The sequence below is a fragment of the Gouania willdenowi genome, chromosome 19, assembly GCF_900634775.1.
Source record: "Gouania willdenowi chromosome 19, fGouWil2.1, whole genome shotgun sequence".
Taxonomy (NCBI): Eukaryota; Metazoa; Chordata; class Actinopteri; order Blenniiformes; family Gobiesocidae; genus Gouania; species Gouania willdenowi.
In genome coordinates, this window is record NC_041062.1 from 7,596,801 (window position 1) to 7,614,990 (window position 18,190).

Here is an 18,190-nt window from a genome sequence, read left to right on the forward strand (position 1 = left end):
ATTCTGTGCTTTTTTACTGTCATTTTCTGTGTTTCTGGAATTGTGTGTGTTTTGTTGGGCGTTATATAACTTTCAACTTCCTGAATTACAATTTTGTTTTGGGGGGCCGCACAAAATTAGACCGAGGGCCGCGAGTTGTCTATAATTGATTTACTGTAATAAAAATAATCTTTGTAATACAAAAATTGTAAGACGTATATTTGTCCTATAGATGGCGGTAGATATACTTTAACAGTATCACCCAATAGAAAAACGTCTTCATGCAGCACAATGCGTCTTTTCAGAATATGACTCCAATGCCAACATCGTCATTGAAACAAGCTGTCGATCAGAGTGCGTACTTTTATTTTGAAGGTGTGCTTTAACGCTCTCCGCCCGGAAGTGCTGCGCAATGTGGTGAGCGTGCACCGGGAACATGGCTGCATGTCCGAGTAGGAAACAGATGTTGAGGTTTCTCAGCCAACTCGGGGCGTTTATTCTGACCCGGTTCGGGTTCTGGAACTGTTTCAGTATGTTGATGCTGTTTGCTGAACGGGCGGACTCCAAAAGGTGAGATATTGACTGTGAGAAGAAGCGGCTCCATTTGGAGAAGAATGCTAACGTTAGCATAGGGGCTAAATGCAAAGTCAACTTTCATACAAACTCTTGAGTCATCTTAAATGTAATAAATTAATATTGGCATCACAGGAACTGTCAAAAATGTTATGTATACTACTTATACTATATATCCTGTGTACCTTTTAATTTACGCTGTATTATTTGTTAAATTAATGATGTTGATTGAATGTGAGATAATTAGCAAAAAATAATTCTTCATTATAAAGATTTTTCTTTGTTGTGCTCTACGTATAAATGATGTATGTAAGTAAGTTTGTCTTCTTGATTTAATCTTTAAAATATATATATATATTCCCAATTGTTGCTCACTATGAACGGTTATTGTCTTATTGTGAAAATGTTGACATTTATATTTAGTATTCCTACTAATCAGCTTTGCCGGTAGTTTTTTGATTATTCCATTTTTTTTAATTAAATAATCGCATAATATATATACATTTGCTTAACAGAACGTCATTTATTTACACCAACCAATTTGTGTTTTTATTTTTATTTTTGAAGAATTAATACATTTATTTATTACGTATGTATTTTGCAAAGTAGAAAAAGAAAAACGTATTTGTCGTCAACCACATGCAAGACTACAAATGCAGGCATGGTTAATATATATATTTATTAATATCAAAATATAAATTATACTTTTATAAAATATAATTTATATTAAAATAAAACATATATCTTAATTTTTTTTAAATAAACAAGGCTTCATTTTTTGCTTTGTAAAAATGGCGAGGGATAAATTATTGCGTTTAAGAACTGAATTAAACATCTTTGAATTTTAAAGATTTCTTCCACTTGATGATGGATGAAGAATGAGATGATATGTTCAATGATCTGCTTGAAAAAAAGGGAGGATCACTGATTGTGTTTGATCCTGAAGTCCGTGTGTGTGGCTCCACGTCGGCTCCATATGGATGTGTTTAAGTCAACATCACAAACTCTGTAATTCTGTGTATGGAGCAGCAGCAAAGCTGTAATTTCCTTCGAGTGATGGTAGCTTTAATCTGCTGTGTTAACTTTAGCATCCACGTCCTGCCACAGTCTACTGGGATTCCTGCATGGAATGTGTGTGTGCGTTCGTGCGTACTTTCTGTCTTTGTTCTCCCTTTCCCCAACATGGAAACAGAAGGACATACAATGGCTTTACTGGCCAAATTTTCATTAGAGGCACATTTGCAATGTTGAAAATTGTGGAATTTAAAGGCTGCAGTAGCTAACTTAATATTCCGTGTTAGCTCTGCTGAATTCTTCCTAATTTTTTGCTTAACATGGGGTTGATTGATGAACGTCATTCCACTCCGTTACCTTTTTGTGGTAACAGAGTTGAAAGGAAAACATGAAAGTTGGTCACAGCCATCACACACTAAGCTTCAACTCAATGGCTCCTGTTCTGATACCGAATGCCTTTTGTTGTCTTTTAAAAATTGACATCAAAAAGTTGTTCTGGGGTTTCCATGGCTACGGTTGATGATTAAGGAGTGGGAAGGAAAAGGAAAAGTGCTGAAAATTGTTAATCAAACCTGTATTACAAAAAACTTTTTTCCTGAAAACAATGTCTTAAAATGTACTTTTTTTTTTTTTTTACCAAATGTGCGCCTAATGAAAATTTCGCTCCTACACACCAACTAACCAATGGTCACAAGTTTGTTCGTAGGATTGAACCGCTTCTCCCTGAAAGATGAGATTATCACAAACTTTTAATAAACGTAATTTGCACCAATAATTCTCATCCTCTTGCATAAAGTCAGCAGCCTAATCTCAGACACTAAACTTAATGTTCAAATTATAACTGTTTCACACTATTTGACGGTAATCTCTTATTCCTTGCATGACTCTGTGTTACAACTTGTTATCCTTGATTTCCAATGGTTTAGAAAAAATGACTGCAGCAATTTGTAGGGGTGTGCATTGCCATGAATCCAACGATGCGATTTGCATGTCACGATACGATATAACCCCATATACATTGCGATATAGCGCAATATCAAAAATGACAAATTTCACCTTTATGAAATACAATTTATTTCATTTTTTTTAAAAAACTTATGAGAACAAGTAAATGATAACTACTAACTGTTATTAAATTTTGAATTTTTTTTTTTTGTATTGATACGATAATCGCGGGGTGAAATATTATGATATATCACCAAATCCTTTTTTTCTTACACCCATAGTAATTTGGCTTAACTGTAGAAATGCATCAATAAACACAACAAAGTCTATTAAAAAATCTGACTTTTAGAGAGGACTGAGCTAAAGTCACTACACCTGTCACTAGCTGCTTTATGTGATAAAGAGTCGCTGGAGGCGTCTGAAAACACACTAAATATAGCAATATAAGTCTATAAATGGATTATAGTGACAAGTGATAGCTATTTTATGAATAAGAGGTGGGAGTAATAATTCCACTCCTTTTCAGAAATGAAAAATGCAGTGATGTGTTCATTTTTTGTGTTTATTTTTCATGCCTGTCCATAACTGTATTATTTTCTTATTTTGTTTACATATATGAAATAAACAACTGATTTTGATTGGTGGCTTAATAAATGTGACCCACCCCTCACCCAGGAAACCCGACATCCACGTCCCGTACCTGTACGTGGACATGGGCGCTGCAGTGCTCTGCTCCAGCTTCATGACCTTCGGGGTGAAGCGGAGGTGGTTTGCTATAGCGGCGGCCGTTCAGCTGGCCGTCAGCACGTACGCCTCATACGTGGGGGAGCAGGTGCATTATGGGGAATGGCTGAAGGTAGATAACACTGATTTTACAATCATTAAATGATTTATGCAGGTCATGTTGGTCAACATCAGTAACCACAGATGTTTCTTCTCCTCCCCACAGGTCCGGATGTACTCCAGAGCTCTGGCCATCATTGGAGGATTCCTGATTCTAGCGAGCGGCGCCGGAGAAGTTTACCGTCAGAAACCTCGCAGCAGGTCGTTGCAGTCCACTGGGCAGGTTTTCCTGGGAGTTTACCTCATCTGCATGGTGCGTGTTGTGTTAAACGAAATAGTTTAGTATTCCTATATCTAGAATTAAAACTCAATTAAATGAGAACTTAGCAGGAAGTAACGTCCTTAATTTGAACTAAAGCAGAAACCTAAATGCTACTGTGAAGAAACATCCAGAACCCTCAAATGGAAACCTTGAGGAAAAATCCCGGCTGCGTAATGCAGACATTAGCAACATGTGGCCCCCAAAGTAAATGTACAACCTGACAGAAAATAAGGCAAAAATACACAAATGTATTTCAAACACACAGAATTCCAGAAAAAAAATAAACAATGATTTACAGAAATACACACAGGTAACAAAAAAAAGACAAGACGACAAAAATAACAGAAAGGGGGTGATAAAAATGCACAAAATGAACAAAAAGATGACAGATAATAGACACAAGGATGCTATAAATGCAAATAACTCCAAAAACGCACAAAACGACAAAAAAAATACGACTTAAAAAAATCACAAAATGAAAACAAAAATTAGAAAAAAGAATCACAAAATGTGAGGGATACAAAAAAGGAAACCACACAAATCCTTTGTTCTTTCCTGTATTTATGCTCACATCAGTCATTGTTCTAAATGCTGACATAAATGTTAAAATACAAAAGTAACAGATAAAAATAACTAGAAAATAGTCAAAAGGATGATAAAAACACACAAAAATAGCAGGAAAATTAGCAAAAGGATGATAAAAATACACAAAAGTAACAGAAAAATAAACATAAATAACTGATAAGGAATGATAAAAATACGCAAAATGGAAAAAAGATAGTAACTGAAAAATAAACAAAAGGATGATAAAAGTCCTGCAAAAATTACAGAAAAATATACATGAGGATAAATGCAATTATTGTTAATATTATTATTGATAATAATACATCAAATTTGTATAGCGCTTTTTTGGACACTCAAAGACGCTTTACATGGGAACCAAAACAAAACAAAAAGGGGTTTATGGAAAAGCCAGTTTGAACAGGTGGGTTTTGAGTAATGATTTGCAGTTTGGTGGTGAGTCAGAGTTTTTAATGGGCGGTGGGAGTGCGTTCCAAAGGGTGGGGCCAGCGATGGCGAAGGAAGTGATGAAAGCATGGATTAGGATTATAGCTGTTGACTCGGTAAGGGAGGGGAAAATGCAGGAAAAGAACTCCCAAGACGCATACAATGACAAACAAAAAATGCAAAATGCGAAACCACACAAATCTTTTGTTCTTTTTAATGCTCACATGAATGTTAAAACCCAAAATTAACAGAAAAAAATAGACAAAGGAGACAAAAATAGCTGGAAAATGGGCAAAAAGATTATTAAAATTTCACTAAAGTAGCAGAAAAATAGACAAAAAAAACAATAAAAATACACAAACTAAACAAAAATTACAGAAAAATAGACAAAAGGATGATTAAAAAAATAACAGACTATAAAAATTACAGAAAAATAAACATAAGGATGATATAAATGCAAATAATGACTCCAAAAATGCACAAAATGACAACAAAAAATGACTCCAAAAACACAAAATAAAATCAAAAATACACAAAATAAGAGACAAATAAACAAAATGAGAGAAAAAGAGAAAATGGAAACCACACAAATCCACACAGTCATGTTAATGTTATAATAATGTGACCCTCAGATCAGATACAACCACATTTTTGTGGCCCTGCTTTGTCAAAATTGTTCTTGACGTCTCTTTTGAAGCACTTCAGTTTGGACTTTGACGATAAAATGCCAACATTCCTGTCCCTGTTCTGGTCCCACCAGGTCTACTCCCTGCAGCACAGTCAGGAGGACCGGCAGGCCTATCTGAACCACATCATGGGTGGTGAGATCACGCTGGTGCTGCTGGAGGTTCTGTTTGGCGTGCTGGCGCTGGCGTTCCTCTCGGGCTGGTACGTGCGTCTGGCGGCTCAGATCCTGGCCACCGTCCTTCCCCTCGTCCTGCTGCTCATCGACGGGAACATGAACTACTGGCACCACACGCGTAAGGTGGAGTTCTGGAACCAGATGAAGCTGATGGGTCACAACGTGGGCGTGTTCGGCGCCGCGCTCATCCTTGCTACGGACGGTTGACGGCCACGCGTCACATGACTTTGTACTTAAAGTGAAAGTGAAGGACGTTTTGGAGCTGCAACGCTTTGATGGTCTGTACCACAAACATGCCTTTTTTAAACAATAATAATTTATTACGCCTCATGTTTACATTTGTTCCTTTTTGGCTGAGACTAGTTTTTAAATGTGCTTAAATCAAACAATTTTTTTTTTTTTTTTTTTTTACGGTGTTTTCTTTAAATAAAGGGAAAGTTTTACTATTGTTGTTAAACTGGGGACACTGGGTTTATGGTTACTTTTAATGGGACACTTTAGCTTCTAATGACTGATGGTTTTTATTGCTGTAAACTTTATGTAAATAAGAAACGTGATTAATGTAGAAATGCTTTCGTTATCACCAAATGAAAAGTATCGCATTATTAAATGAAATGCCAGAGCAAAGTGTTATTGTGCTGCTGGGATGAAACACAAGTCCCTGAATGATGATTAAAGCTGATCAAAGCTTTCACAACTTATGAGTTTTAGTAATAATTCCAGCAGTTTATTTTGTCTTCTTTTTGAATATTGTGTGTCGAGTCAAACTATAGATTTGAATATGCATCTTAAAGTTAGCAGAGAAAGAAAAAATAAATCAGTTCAGGAAGGGGTTTTGATTACATTTTATTTTATTTTTTTTTAAGTAATTAACTAAATAAAAATAAAAATCCTGAAAGTGAAATTAACAAAGTAAGTAAAACAGGTATTGGTATGGATTAACTAACAATTGAACAATTAATGTTACATTCTATAGTTTAAATAAACATTTTAAAAGGATGGAAAATTAGATTACAAATCCTGGAATCCAATGGTTGATTTAAAAAAAAAAAAAAAAAAAAGTTAAGGTAAAAATACTGAATAAGTTAATAATTTAATTGAGATTGAATTTCCACCATTTTGGTCACTTTTAACCCGTTTCATTTCTCATTAAAACAAGGATTTACATCTTTAAGATGACTATATACTAAAGTGCAAATAATAAAATACTTCCTGGATAACAGTGATATTATCTAACTAAAAAGCAAGGGAGGTCTGTGTGTGTGCGTGCGGAGCAAATATCTCCCCGACGTGGTGCGAGTTCAACCTGAAACTCGGTCAACGGGTTCCAAATACCCCGAGTGTGTGTATCTGTTATTTTGGAGTAATTTGGTCATTTCAAAATGTTTATTTTAATTTCATTTCACTTCTGGACTGCCCCGAAATGAAACCTATTCAACTTTTGACCTCAGGGTGTGAGGGAGCGCTAGTGCACCGTCTACATCTATTTCACAGCACAGCTCACTTCTGGTGCGTGCATGAGCTCCCGTGGACTTCTCTTTTCTCTTTTGAGGAAAAAATACTTTTTTACTGTTCTTTATTTGGTGATGACATTTTGAAACGTTTATTTTCATGTTAGTTTGACCGTTCGCTATTTAGACCGGACATCACTTTTCTTGCCATACAGTGAAAATTATTCAGATAAATAAATAAATGTGGTTATTACAGATTCATAGAACAATGGACCATCATTTAGCTGACTTCATGGATGGACCCCAAAAAGCTCTCCCCTTTATTCCCCCTTATAGATGGCCCTGTTAATGTCTGTGTTCAAACACCTTCAGCTACAATGGGGGTCTCTGGAGCCTTTATTCTGGGGGTCGTGGGCTGTAAATGTTGAGAACCACTGGTGTAGCTAATAAGGTATTATTGCTCCTATCTCTGCGCTTCCTCTTCCTCGGCCGTCCTCTGTTTGTTTTTGCGGTTTTGCTCTGCTTTGACCAGTGCTCCCAGTACAGCCAGTAGGACGGTGATGGTGATGACCAGCACCGTGGCTGTCTCCGCCACGCACAGCCGAGTGTCCAGCGACGCCAGCGTGTGGCCGGTCTGCTGAGCGGGGGCGTGGCACACCACATCCTCGTAGTCGTCCACGTGCAGGTGTCGCACGCGCCGGATCTTGCCGAAGACGCGCTGCAGCTCGCAGTCGCAGAACCACGGGTTGGAGGACATGTGCAGGTGGGTGCTGGTGGTCTGCAGCTTCAGGAGGGTCTTGAACTTGACGTGGGTCAGCTGGTTTCCCCGCAAGCTCAGCAGAGTGAGTTTCCTAAGAGGCGTCAGGGCTTCGGCTTCGATCAGGGACACGTTGTTGTGACCCAGCTTCAGGACCTCCAGCCTCTGTTGGCGGCTCAGCAGACCCTCCCTCAGCACCTCCAGCCTGTTTCCCTCCAGGCTGAGCACACTGAGGCTCGACAGGCCCACCAACGCTCCCACGTCCATGGATTGGATGTGGTTGTAGCTGAGGTCCAGCTTCCTCAGGCTGTCCAATTCTCCCAGTGAAGCCACGTGCTGGAGCAGGTTGTGGTCCAGACGCAGCTCCTGCAGGGAGGACAGGCTGTGGGAGAAGTCCCAGGGGAGCCCACGGAGGAGGTTGTAGCTCAGGTCCAGCCTTTCCAGGAACTGAAGTGACGAGAGACACTGAACGGCCGAGAGAAGAGGAGACGTTAAAGCAAACTGTCGGATCCCAGGGCCACATCAGCAAAAAACGACCAATCGAAACATTTTGTCAGGAAAAAATGAGTTTTGTCTACTTTTGCTGTCATTTTGTGTGTTTTTATTGTCCGTTTGGGTATAACGTTTTTAGTTTTGTGTATTTTTCCGCATTTTGTTGACATTTGGTACGTTTTTGTTTCAATTCTGTGTATTCTGTTTACATTTTGTATTTTTTTTAAACATTTTGTGTTTTATGTTTGTCAGTTTGTTTCTTTTTGTTGTCTTGAGTCATTTGATGTGTTTTTTTTGTTAACATTAGTTTTTTGTGTTTTTCTGTCTATTTGTTGACATTTAGTATATTGTTATTGTCAGTTTGTTTCTTTTTGTTGTCTTGAGTGTTTTTTTAGTCATTCTTGATAGTTTTCCTATTCATTTGTGTAATTTCTTGCATTTTGTTGAAGCGTTTCATGTTTTTAGTTTCAACTAACTAACTCTGTAACTAAATAATTACCCGTAACAAAATAACTGTAAATAACTATGTAACTGTAATAATAAGCAAACATTTCCCTCTGCTTGCTCTTGATTGGCTGGTGACAAACATCAAAGGACCAATCAACCATTACTGTGATGGGAAATTGAAAATGTAAAAGTCTGTTGAAAAATCCTCGCTAATAAAGGCTGCTCACAGAGGAAAGACGTTAATGCAGATGTTTCTGCATTAAGGCGAAACAGATGTGGTTTCTCTACCTGAGGATGCAGAGTGTGGAGGCTGTTGTTGGACATCAGGAGGATCCTCAAAGACCACAACCCCAGGAAGGACCTGCTGTGCACCTCCTTCAGATGGTTTCCACTCAGGTCCAGCAGCCACGTACCATGAGGAACCATCGCTGGAACGTGGAGCAGCCAACGATGTTCGCAGTCCACCAGGTTCTGGTAGCACCTGCAGGGACCAGGACACGGCCTGGAGCTCAGAGCCCAGCTCAGGACCAGAGGCAGGAGGAAGTTAAGGAGGACAGACATGCTCCTTCATCACTGCACAGACTCACTGATTCACATTCATGCTCAGAGTGGGATTAGAGCTTAGACGTAATCTCATCACGTGACCTCGTTTGGAGCATTTCCTAAAAACTGGATCTGAATCCCGCCTGCACAGATGCATTATATGATTTCATGAGTCCCAGCTTTAATCCCCTCATATCGTCCTCATACTCTCATGAGAGGAATTATGTAAGAGTTAATTGCACATAATTCCTCCTTACACAACATTAAACTCTTTCACTTTAATCGATAGGAAAATTAAAAACCTTCATCACACCATGCTCCGTCTCAGTGACTTTATGAGATCAGCATCCCTTGTTATTGAGCAAAAAACTATTTGGTTTTATTTTAAAAATTTGCTCCAAACTCCTCTCCCCCTAGTGTTCTAAAGTTTTCATTACATTTTCCCAAATTAATTCATTTTTGTCAAATCATATTACTGTTATTTTCATGTCACAGATGTCATATGTGTGGTATAAGTTTTCAGTGAAATGGTTCCAAACTTTTAAGACTTTAGGTTGGTTCTTCTGTTGCACAATTCTTCTCCACAATATAAATGGTGACGCGACACTGAGCTCTGCAGTTCATGCCAGATACCCTGGCAAGAATCGCAAACTCCACCTATGATAAAAACCTGTTAATTATTTTTGAATTATTTGTAATAAATTTTGTTTAATATGAAATATGACTTAATGAGACAAATTGTTATAAAGTTTGAACAAAAATGTGTGTAGTAAATTGAGAATGAAATAGTCTGTTGTTTTTATTAAAGTTGCTTCCTCAGGAACTTCAGGAAAATCAGAGGTAAGGCATATGGCTATATCTAAATCTTAATTAGATGTTAATGTTATATTTAGTACCTGAAAGCTATAGTAAGGCATTTTCAAACGCCGAGGTAGGGCGTAAAAATGGGCAACATAATTTCAAACACCAAAAGAAAAAATGGATGGCTCCGTTTACGGCGCCTGAAAATTTTTCTCCTGTTTTTATCCCTTACTATAGCCTTATCTCCATTTTTTTGGGGTCTAAAATGTTTTCTCCCATTTTTAAGCCTTACTATGGCCTTACCTCCATTTTTTTGGCGTCTGAAATGTTTTTCTCCTGTTTTATGCCTTACTCTAGCCTTATCTTTGATTTTTTGCGGTTGAAGTTTTTTTTTGACAGTTTTTATGCCTTGTTATAGCCTTACCTCCTTTTTTTGCGTCTAAAATTTTTTCTACAGTTTTTATGCCTTACTATAGCCTTATCTCTGTTTTTTAACGTTTCGAAATGAGATGATGCTATAGCAAGGAATAAAAACTGGCGAAAAATTTTAAGCGCCAAAAAATGGACGTTAGGCTATAGTAAGTAGAAAAAAAAAAGTAAAGCATAAAAATGGGCTAAAAAATTTCAGATGCCAAAAAATTGAGGTAAGGCTATAATAAGGCAAAAAAAATTTAGAATGTCTAAAACCAGAGATGAGGCTATATTAAGGCATAAAACGGGAGAAAAAATTTCAGACACCAAAAACTAGAGATAAGGCTATAGTACGGCATGAAAACGGGCTAAAACATTTCAGTCGCCAAAGATGAGGCTGTAGTAAGGCATAAAACGGACTAAAAAATTTCAGACCCCCAAAAACAGAGGTAAGGCTATAATAAGGCATAAAACGGGAAAAAAATGTTCATACTTCAAAAAACGAAGATAAGGCTATAATAAGGCGTAAAAACGGGCGAAAAAAATTAGAATGTCTAAAAACAGAGATTAGGCTATATTAAGACATAAAGCGGGAGAAAAAATTTCAAACGTCAAAAAACGGAGTTAAGGCTATAGTAAAGCATAGAAACTGTAGAAAAAATTTTAAACGCAAAAAAAACGGACGTAAGGCTATAATAAGGCAAAAAATCTGTAGAAAAAATTTGAAACCCCAAAGAACGGCGTACGGCTATAGTAATGCATAAAACGGGAGAAAAAATTCAAACTTCAGAAAAAGGAGTTAAGTTTGTAGTAAGGCATAAAAACAGGCGAAAAAATTTCAAACGCCAAAAAACGGATTTAAGGCTATAATAAGGCATAAAAACTGGAGAAAAATTTTTCGACGGAAAGAAAAGGAGGTAAGGCTATAGTAAGGCATAAAACGGGAGAAAAAATTTCAAACTTCAAAAAACGGAGTTAAGGCTATAATGAGGCATAAAACCGGGCGAAAAAATTTCAAACCCCAAAAAACGAATTTAAGGCTATAGTAAGGCATAAAAACTGGCGGAAAAATTTAAAACGCCAAAAAACGGAAACAAAACTATAATAAAGCATAAAAATGGGCAAAAAAATTTAAACATCTAAAAACTGAGATAATGCTATAGTATGGCTATTGTAAGGCAAAAAAATGGGCAAAGAAATTTCAGGCGCCAAAAAACGGAGATAAGGCATAAAAATGGCTGAAGAAATGTAAGATCCCAAATAAACGGAGAAAAGGCTAGATGTCAGGCATAAAAACGGGTAAAAAAAATTTCAAACATCTAAAAACAGTTAATTCTATAGTAAGGCATAAAAATGGGCAAAAAAAACGGATGTAAGGCTATAGTAAAGCAAAAAATCTGTAGAAAAAAATTTGAAACGCCAAAGAACAGAGATAAGGCTATATTAAGACATAAAACCTGGCAAAAATATTTTGAACGCCAAAAATCGAAGATAAGGCGAGAGTAATGCATAAAACGGGAGAAAAAATTTCAAACTTCAGAAAAAGGAGTTAAGGCTATAGTAAGGCATAAAAACGGGCGACAACATTTCAGTCGCCAAAAAACGGATATAAGGCTATAGTAAGGTATAAAAATGGGCTAAAAAAATTTCAGACACCCAAAAACAGAGGTAAGGCTATAATGAGGCATAAAAACTAGAATTTTTTTTTTTTTTGTGCCTTACCCGATTCCTAGCCTATTTTAGGTATGTGCATTGAAATTGAAACAGTTTTTAGGGTCAAATGATGCTTTTTTTTGAATTTTTACATTTTTGAAAAAAATGCCTTACTAAAGCCTTACCTCCAAAAAAAATGTCAAAATCCTTGAAACGGTGGTAAGGCTATAGTCAGAGCTCAAAAGCTAAGCAGGGCTGGACCTTGTCAGAACTTTAATGGGAGACCACTTAGAAGTCATGTAGCCTTACCTCCATCTTGAAACATTTAAAAATGTATGCCTTACTATAGCCTTACCTTTGTTTTGAGGTGTTTGAAAATGTTTTGCCATATTGACTGACTTACTATAGCCTTACCTCCGAATTTGGATGATTTTTAAATTGTTGTCTTTTTTTGTGCCTTACCGCATTTTTAGCCCTGTTTAAGTATGTGCATTATATTTGCAGTAGTTTTTAGGGTTTAATTTTGGTCTTAACTTAATTTTTTTTTTTTTTTTTTTAATTTTTGAAAAATGTGCCTTTCTATAGCCTTACATCCGATTTTGGATGATTTTTAAATTTGTGTCTTTTTTTGCCTTACCGGATTCTTAGCCCATTTTAGGTATGTGCATTAAAATTAAAATAGTTTTTAGGGTCTAATGATGCTCTTAACTAATTTTTTTAATTTTTATTTATTTATTTTTTTTAAATTTTTAAATAGCCTTACCGCCGTTTCTGGGTGATTTTTTTTTAACTTTTGTCATTTTTTGTGCCTTACTGCTTTCTTAACCCAACTTAAGTATGTGCAATATATTTGCAGTAGTTTTTAGGGTTTATTATTGGTCTTAACTCAATTTCTTTTTTCTTTTTAATTTTTAATTTTTTGAAAAATGTGCCTTACTATAGCCTTACCTCTGATTTTGGATGATTTTTAAATTTTTGTCTTTTTTTGTTCCTTACTGCATTTTTAGCCCTGTTTAAGAATGTGCATTATATTTGCAGTAGTTTTTAGGGTTTCATTTTGGTCTTAACTAAATTTTTTTTTTTTTTTTGAAAAATGTGCCTTTCTATAGCCTTACATCCGATTTTGGATGATTTTTAAATTTGTGTCTTTTTTTGCCTTACCGGATTCTTAGCCCATTTTAGGTATGTGCATTAAAATTGAAATCGTTTTTAGGGTCTAATGATGCTCTTAATTACTTTTTTTTTTTTTTTGAATTTTTAAATTTTTGAAAAAATTGCCTTACTCTAGCCTTACCTCCGTTTCTGGGTGATTTTTAAATTTTTGTCATTTTTGTGCCTTACTGCTTTTTTAGCCCAATTTAAGTATGTGCATTATATTTGCAGTAGTTTTTAGGGTTTAATAGTGGTCTTAACTCATTTTTTTATTTTTTTTATTTTAATTTTCAAATTTTTGAAAAATGTGCCTTACTATTGCCTTTCCTCCGATTTTGGATGATTTTTAAATTGTTGTCTTTTTTTGTGCCTTACTGCATTTTTAGCCCTGTTTAAGTATGTGCATTATATTTGCAGTAGTTTTTAGGGTCTAAAGATGGTCCTAACTCAATTTTTTTTTTTGAAATTTTTGAAAAAATATGCCTTGTTATAGCCTTACTTTTGATTTTGGGTGATTTTTGTTTTTTGTCATTTTTTGTGCCTTACTGCTTTCTTAGCCCTTATTAAGTATGTGCATTATTTTTGCAGTAGTTTTTAGGGTCTAATGATGGTCCTAACTCAATTTTTTTTTTTTTTTTTTTAATTTTTGAAAAAATATGCCTTGTTATAGCCTTACTTTTGATTTTGGGTGATTTTTGTTTTTTGTCATTTTTTGTGCCTTACTGCTTTCTTAGCCCTGTTTCATTATGTGCAATATATTTGCAGTAGTTTTTAGGGTCTAATGATTGTCCTATCTCAATCTTTTTTTTTTTGAAATTTTTGAAAAAATATGCCTTGTTATAGCCTTACTTTCGATTTTGGGTGATTTTAGTTTTTTGTCATTTTTTGTGCCTGACTGCTTTCTTAGCCCTGTTTCAGTATGTGCATTATGTTTGCAATAGTTTTTAGGGTCTAATGATTGTCCTATCTCAATCTTTTTTTTTTTTTGAAATTTTTGAAAAAATATGCCTTGTTATAGCCTTACTTTTGATTTTGGGTGATTTTAGTTTTTTGTCATTTTTTGTGCCTTACTGCTTTCTTAGCCCATTTTAAGTATGTGCAATATATTTGCAGTAGTTTTTAGGGTCTAAAGATGGTCCTAACTCAATTTTTTTTTTTTTTTTAAATTTTTGAAAAAATATGCCTTGTTATAGCCTTACTTTTGATTTTGGGTGATTTTAGTTTTTTGTCATTTTTTGTGCCTTACTGCTTTCTTAGCCCTGTTTCAGTATGTGCATTATGTTTGCAATAGTTTTTAGGGTCTAATGATTGTCCTATCTCAATCTTTTTTTTTTTTGAAATTTTAAATTTTTGAAAAAATTGCCTTACTCTAGCCTTACCTCCGTTTCTGGGTGATTTTTAAATTTTTGTCATTTTTGTGCCTTACTGCTTTTTTAGCCCAATTTAAGTATGTGCATTATATTTGCAGTAGTTTTTAGGGTTTAATAGTGGTCTTAACTCATTTTTTTATTTTTTTTATTTTAATTTTCAAATTTTTGAAAAATGTGCCTTACTATTGCCTTTCCTCCGATTTTGGATGATTTTTAAATTGTTGTCTTTTTTTGTGCCTTACTGCATTTTTAGCCCTGTTTAAGTATGTGCATTATATTTGCAGTAGTTTTTAGGGTCTAAAGATGGTCCTAACTCAATTTTTTTTTTTGAAATTTTTGAAAAAATATGCCTTGTTATAGCCTTACTTTTGATTTTGGGTGATTTTTGTTTTTTGTCATTTTTTGTGCCTTACTGCTTTCTTAGCCCTTATTAAGTATGTGCATTATTTTTGCAGTAGTTTTTAGGGTCTAATGATGGTCCTAACTCAATTTTTTTTTTTTTTTTTTTTAATTTTTGAAAAAATATGCCTTGTTATAGCCTTACTTTTGATTTTGGGTGATTTTTGTTTTTTGTCATTTTTTGTGCCTTACTGCTTTCTTAGCCCTGTTTCATTATGTGCAATATATTTGCAGTAGTTTTTAGGGTCTAATGATTGTCCTATCTCAATCTTTTTTTTTTTGAAATTTTTGAAAAAATATGCCTTGTTATAGCCTTACTTTCGATTTTGGGTGATTTTAGTTTTTTGTCATTTTTTGTGCCTGACTGCTTTCTTAGCCCTGTTTCAGTATGTGCATTATGTTTGCAATAGTTTTTAGGGTCTAATGATTGTCCTATCTCAATCTTTTTTTTTTTTTGAAATTTTTGAAAAAATATGCCTTGTTATAGCCTTACTTTTGATTTTGGGTGATTTTAGTTTTTTGTCATTTTTTGTGCCTTACTGCTTTCTTAGCCCATTTTAAGTATGTGCAATATATTTGCAGTAGTTTTTAGGGTCTAAAGATGGTCCTAACTCAATTTTTTTTTTTTTTTTAAATTTTTGAAAAAATATGCCTTACTTACAAAAGCCTTACTTTTGATTTTGGGTGATTTTAGTTTTTTGTCATTTTTTGTGCCTTACTGCTTTCTTAGCCCTGTTTCAGTATGTGCATTATGTTTGCAATAGTTTTTAGGGTCTAATGATTGTCCTATCTCAATCTTTTTTTTTTTTGAAATTTTAAATTTTTGAAAAAATTGCCTTACTCTAGCCTTACCTCCGTTTCTGGGTGATTTTTAAATTTTTGTCATTTTTGTGCCTTACTGCATTTTTAGCCCTGTTTAAGTATGTGCATTATATTTGCAGTAGTTTTTAGGGTCTAAAGATGGTCCTAACTCAATTTTTTTTTTTGAAATTTTTGAAAAAATATGCCTTGTTATAGCCTTACTTTTGATTTTGGGTGATTTTAGTTTTTTGTCATTTTTTGTGCCTTACTACAGTATGTTCTTAGCCCTGTTTCAGTATGTGCATTATTTTTGCAGTAGTTTTTAGGGTCTAATGATGGTCCTAACTCAATTTTTTTTTTTTTTTTTTTTAATTTTTGAAAAAATATGCCTTGTTATATCCTTACTTTTGATTTTGGGTGATTTTTGTTTTTTGTCATTTTTTGTGCCTTACTGCTTTCTTAGCCCTCATTAAGTATGTGCATTATTTTTGCAGTAGTTTTTAGGGTCTAATGATGGTCCTATCTCAATCTTTTTTTTTTTTTTGAAATTTTTGAAAAAATATGCCTTGTTATAGCCTTACTTTTGATTTTGGGTGATTTTAGTTTTTTGTCATTTTTTGTGCCTTACTGCTTTCTTAGCCCATTTTAAGTATGTGCAATATATTTGCAGTAGTTTTTAGGGTCTAAAGATGGTCCTAACTCAATTTTTTTTTTTTTTTAAATTTTTGAAAAAATATGCCTTGTTATAGCCTTACTTTCGATTTTGGGTGACGTCAGTTTTTTGTCATTTTTTGTGCCTTACTGCTTTCTTAGCCCTGTTTCAGTATGTGCATTATGTTTGCAATAGTTTTTAGGGTCTAATGATTGTCCTATCTCAATCTTTTTTTTTTTTGAAATTTTTGAAAAAATATGCCTTGTTATAGCCTTACTTTTGATTTTGGGTGATTTTAGTTGATTTTTACATTTTTTGTGCCTTACTGCTTTCTTAGCCCATTTTAAGAATGTGCAATATATTTGCAGTAGTTTTTAGGGTCTAAAGATGGTCCTAATTCAATTTTTTTTTTTTTTGAAATTTTTGAAAAAATATGCCTTGTTATAGCCTTACTTTTGATTTTGGGTGATTTTAGTTTTTTGTCATTTTTTGTGCCTTACTGCTTTCTTAGCCCTGTTTAAGTATGTGCAATATATTTGCAGTAGTTTTTAGGGTCTAAAGATGGTCCTAACTCAATTTTTTTTTTTTTGAAATTTTTGAAAAAATATGCCTTGTTATAGCCTTACTTTTGATTTTGGGTGATTTTTTGTGCCTAACTGCTTTCTTAGCCCTGTTTAAGTATGTGCATTATACTTGCAATGGTTTTTAGGGTCTAAAGATGGTCCTATCTCAATTTTTTTTTTTTTTTTAATTTTTGAAAAAATATGCCTTGTTATAGCCTTACTTTTGATTTTGGGTGATTTTAGTTGATTTTTACATTTTTTGTGCCTTACTGCTCTCTTTGCCCAATTTAAGTATGTGCATTATATTTGCAGAAGTTTTTAGGATTTAATTTGGTCTTAACTCAATTTTCATTTTTTGAAAAATGTGCCTTACTATAGCCTTACCTTTTTTTTTTGGCATCTGAAAGCTTTTTGCAACTTACTATTGCGTTACCTTTGTTACTAGTTGTTTGAAATTTTTTTATGACTTACAATAGCTTTACCTCCGCTCTTAGTAGTTCGCAATGTCTGTGCCTTTTTATGCATTACCTCAGTTTATTGGCATTTGAAATTTTTTATGCTTTACTATCTTTATATAGTTCCCTTCTTACCACCATCCTTCAGTCGTTCTTTGTCTGGTACTTGGAGGAATCGAACCCCCACTCATCTGTGGATAGTCACCCAATGCAACAGATGTATCCATTACACTATTAGTACTTGATTTTACATGTTCATAAAAATCCTTTATGTATTGGTTTAACTGTACAAAATATTTTTAAAAATACGTCAATTCATACATTAGACTTTTCAGACAACCCACAAACTACATTCCTGACCAGAAGGTTGGAAAACCCTGTTCTATACCCACTTATTATTCCAGGATTCATATTGACTTTCTATCCTTCAAGGACATGCAGTTGAAGCCAAGGTGGGATTAAAATCCTCAACTCCACACACAAAAGTTTAGAAAAGCTTCAATCTCAGGTTTTTAAATGTAATTAATATTCATATGAGCTTTCATGATTTTCCTTAATTAACCACAATCCACAATGTATCGTCTTCTTGCAGCTGTGTGGTTTACAAGCTGGACGTTCTGATTAAAGCAGGATGGATAGATCCAAGAGCTCCGTTACCTACCTGAGCCACAGGTGAAAGCTCCACAAAAGGTGATGAAAAGTACAGCATTACAGCCAGAATTTTTGTTATTTTTATTTTAGAAAATGTCCTTTAAAG

The 18,190-nt window shown here is 34.6% G+C and overlaps 2 protein-coding genes across 4 annotated transcripts; one reads left to right on the forward strand and one right to left on the reverse strand.

The window, feature by feature from the left end:
- The first annotated feature begins 415 nt into the window (after positions 1-415).
- On the forward strand, positions 416-18,123 carry tmem101 (transmembrane protein 101). 3 transcript variants are annotated; one of them, XR_003676277.1, is made up of 5 exons: positions 416-549; positions 3,187-3,367; positions 3,461-3,607; positions 5,385-5,764; positions 18,026-18,123. XR_003676277.1 is itself a non-coding variant. In XM_028476883.1 (4 exons), the coding sequence occupies exons 1-4, from the start codon at positions 416-418 to the stop codon at positions 5,691-5,693; spliced, it is 771 nt and encodes a 256-aa protein (XP_028332684.1). In that variant the 3' UTR covers positions 5,694-5,806. The 3 variants fall into 3 exon arrangements, 1 of the variants encoding a protein (XP_028332684.1); XR_003676278.1 differs by lacking the exon at positions 18,026-18,123 and adding an exon at positions 8,898-9,094; XM_028476883.1 differs by lacking the exon at positions 18,026-18,123 and having other exon boundaries at positions 5,385-5,806.
- Positions 7,401-9,194, reverse strand: LOC114481812 (slit homolog 1 protein). The gene is made up of 2 exons (XM_028476850.1): positions 8,922-9,194; positions 7,401-8,159 (listed from the first exon to the last, which is right to left on the reverse strand). Exons 1-2 carry the CDS (start codon positions 9,192-9,194, stop codon positions 7,401-7,403), a joined length of 1,032 nt encoding a protein of 343 aa, XP_028332651.1.
- Positions 18,124-18,190: the final 67 nt, after the last annotated feature.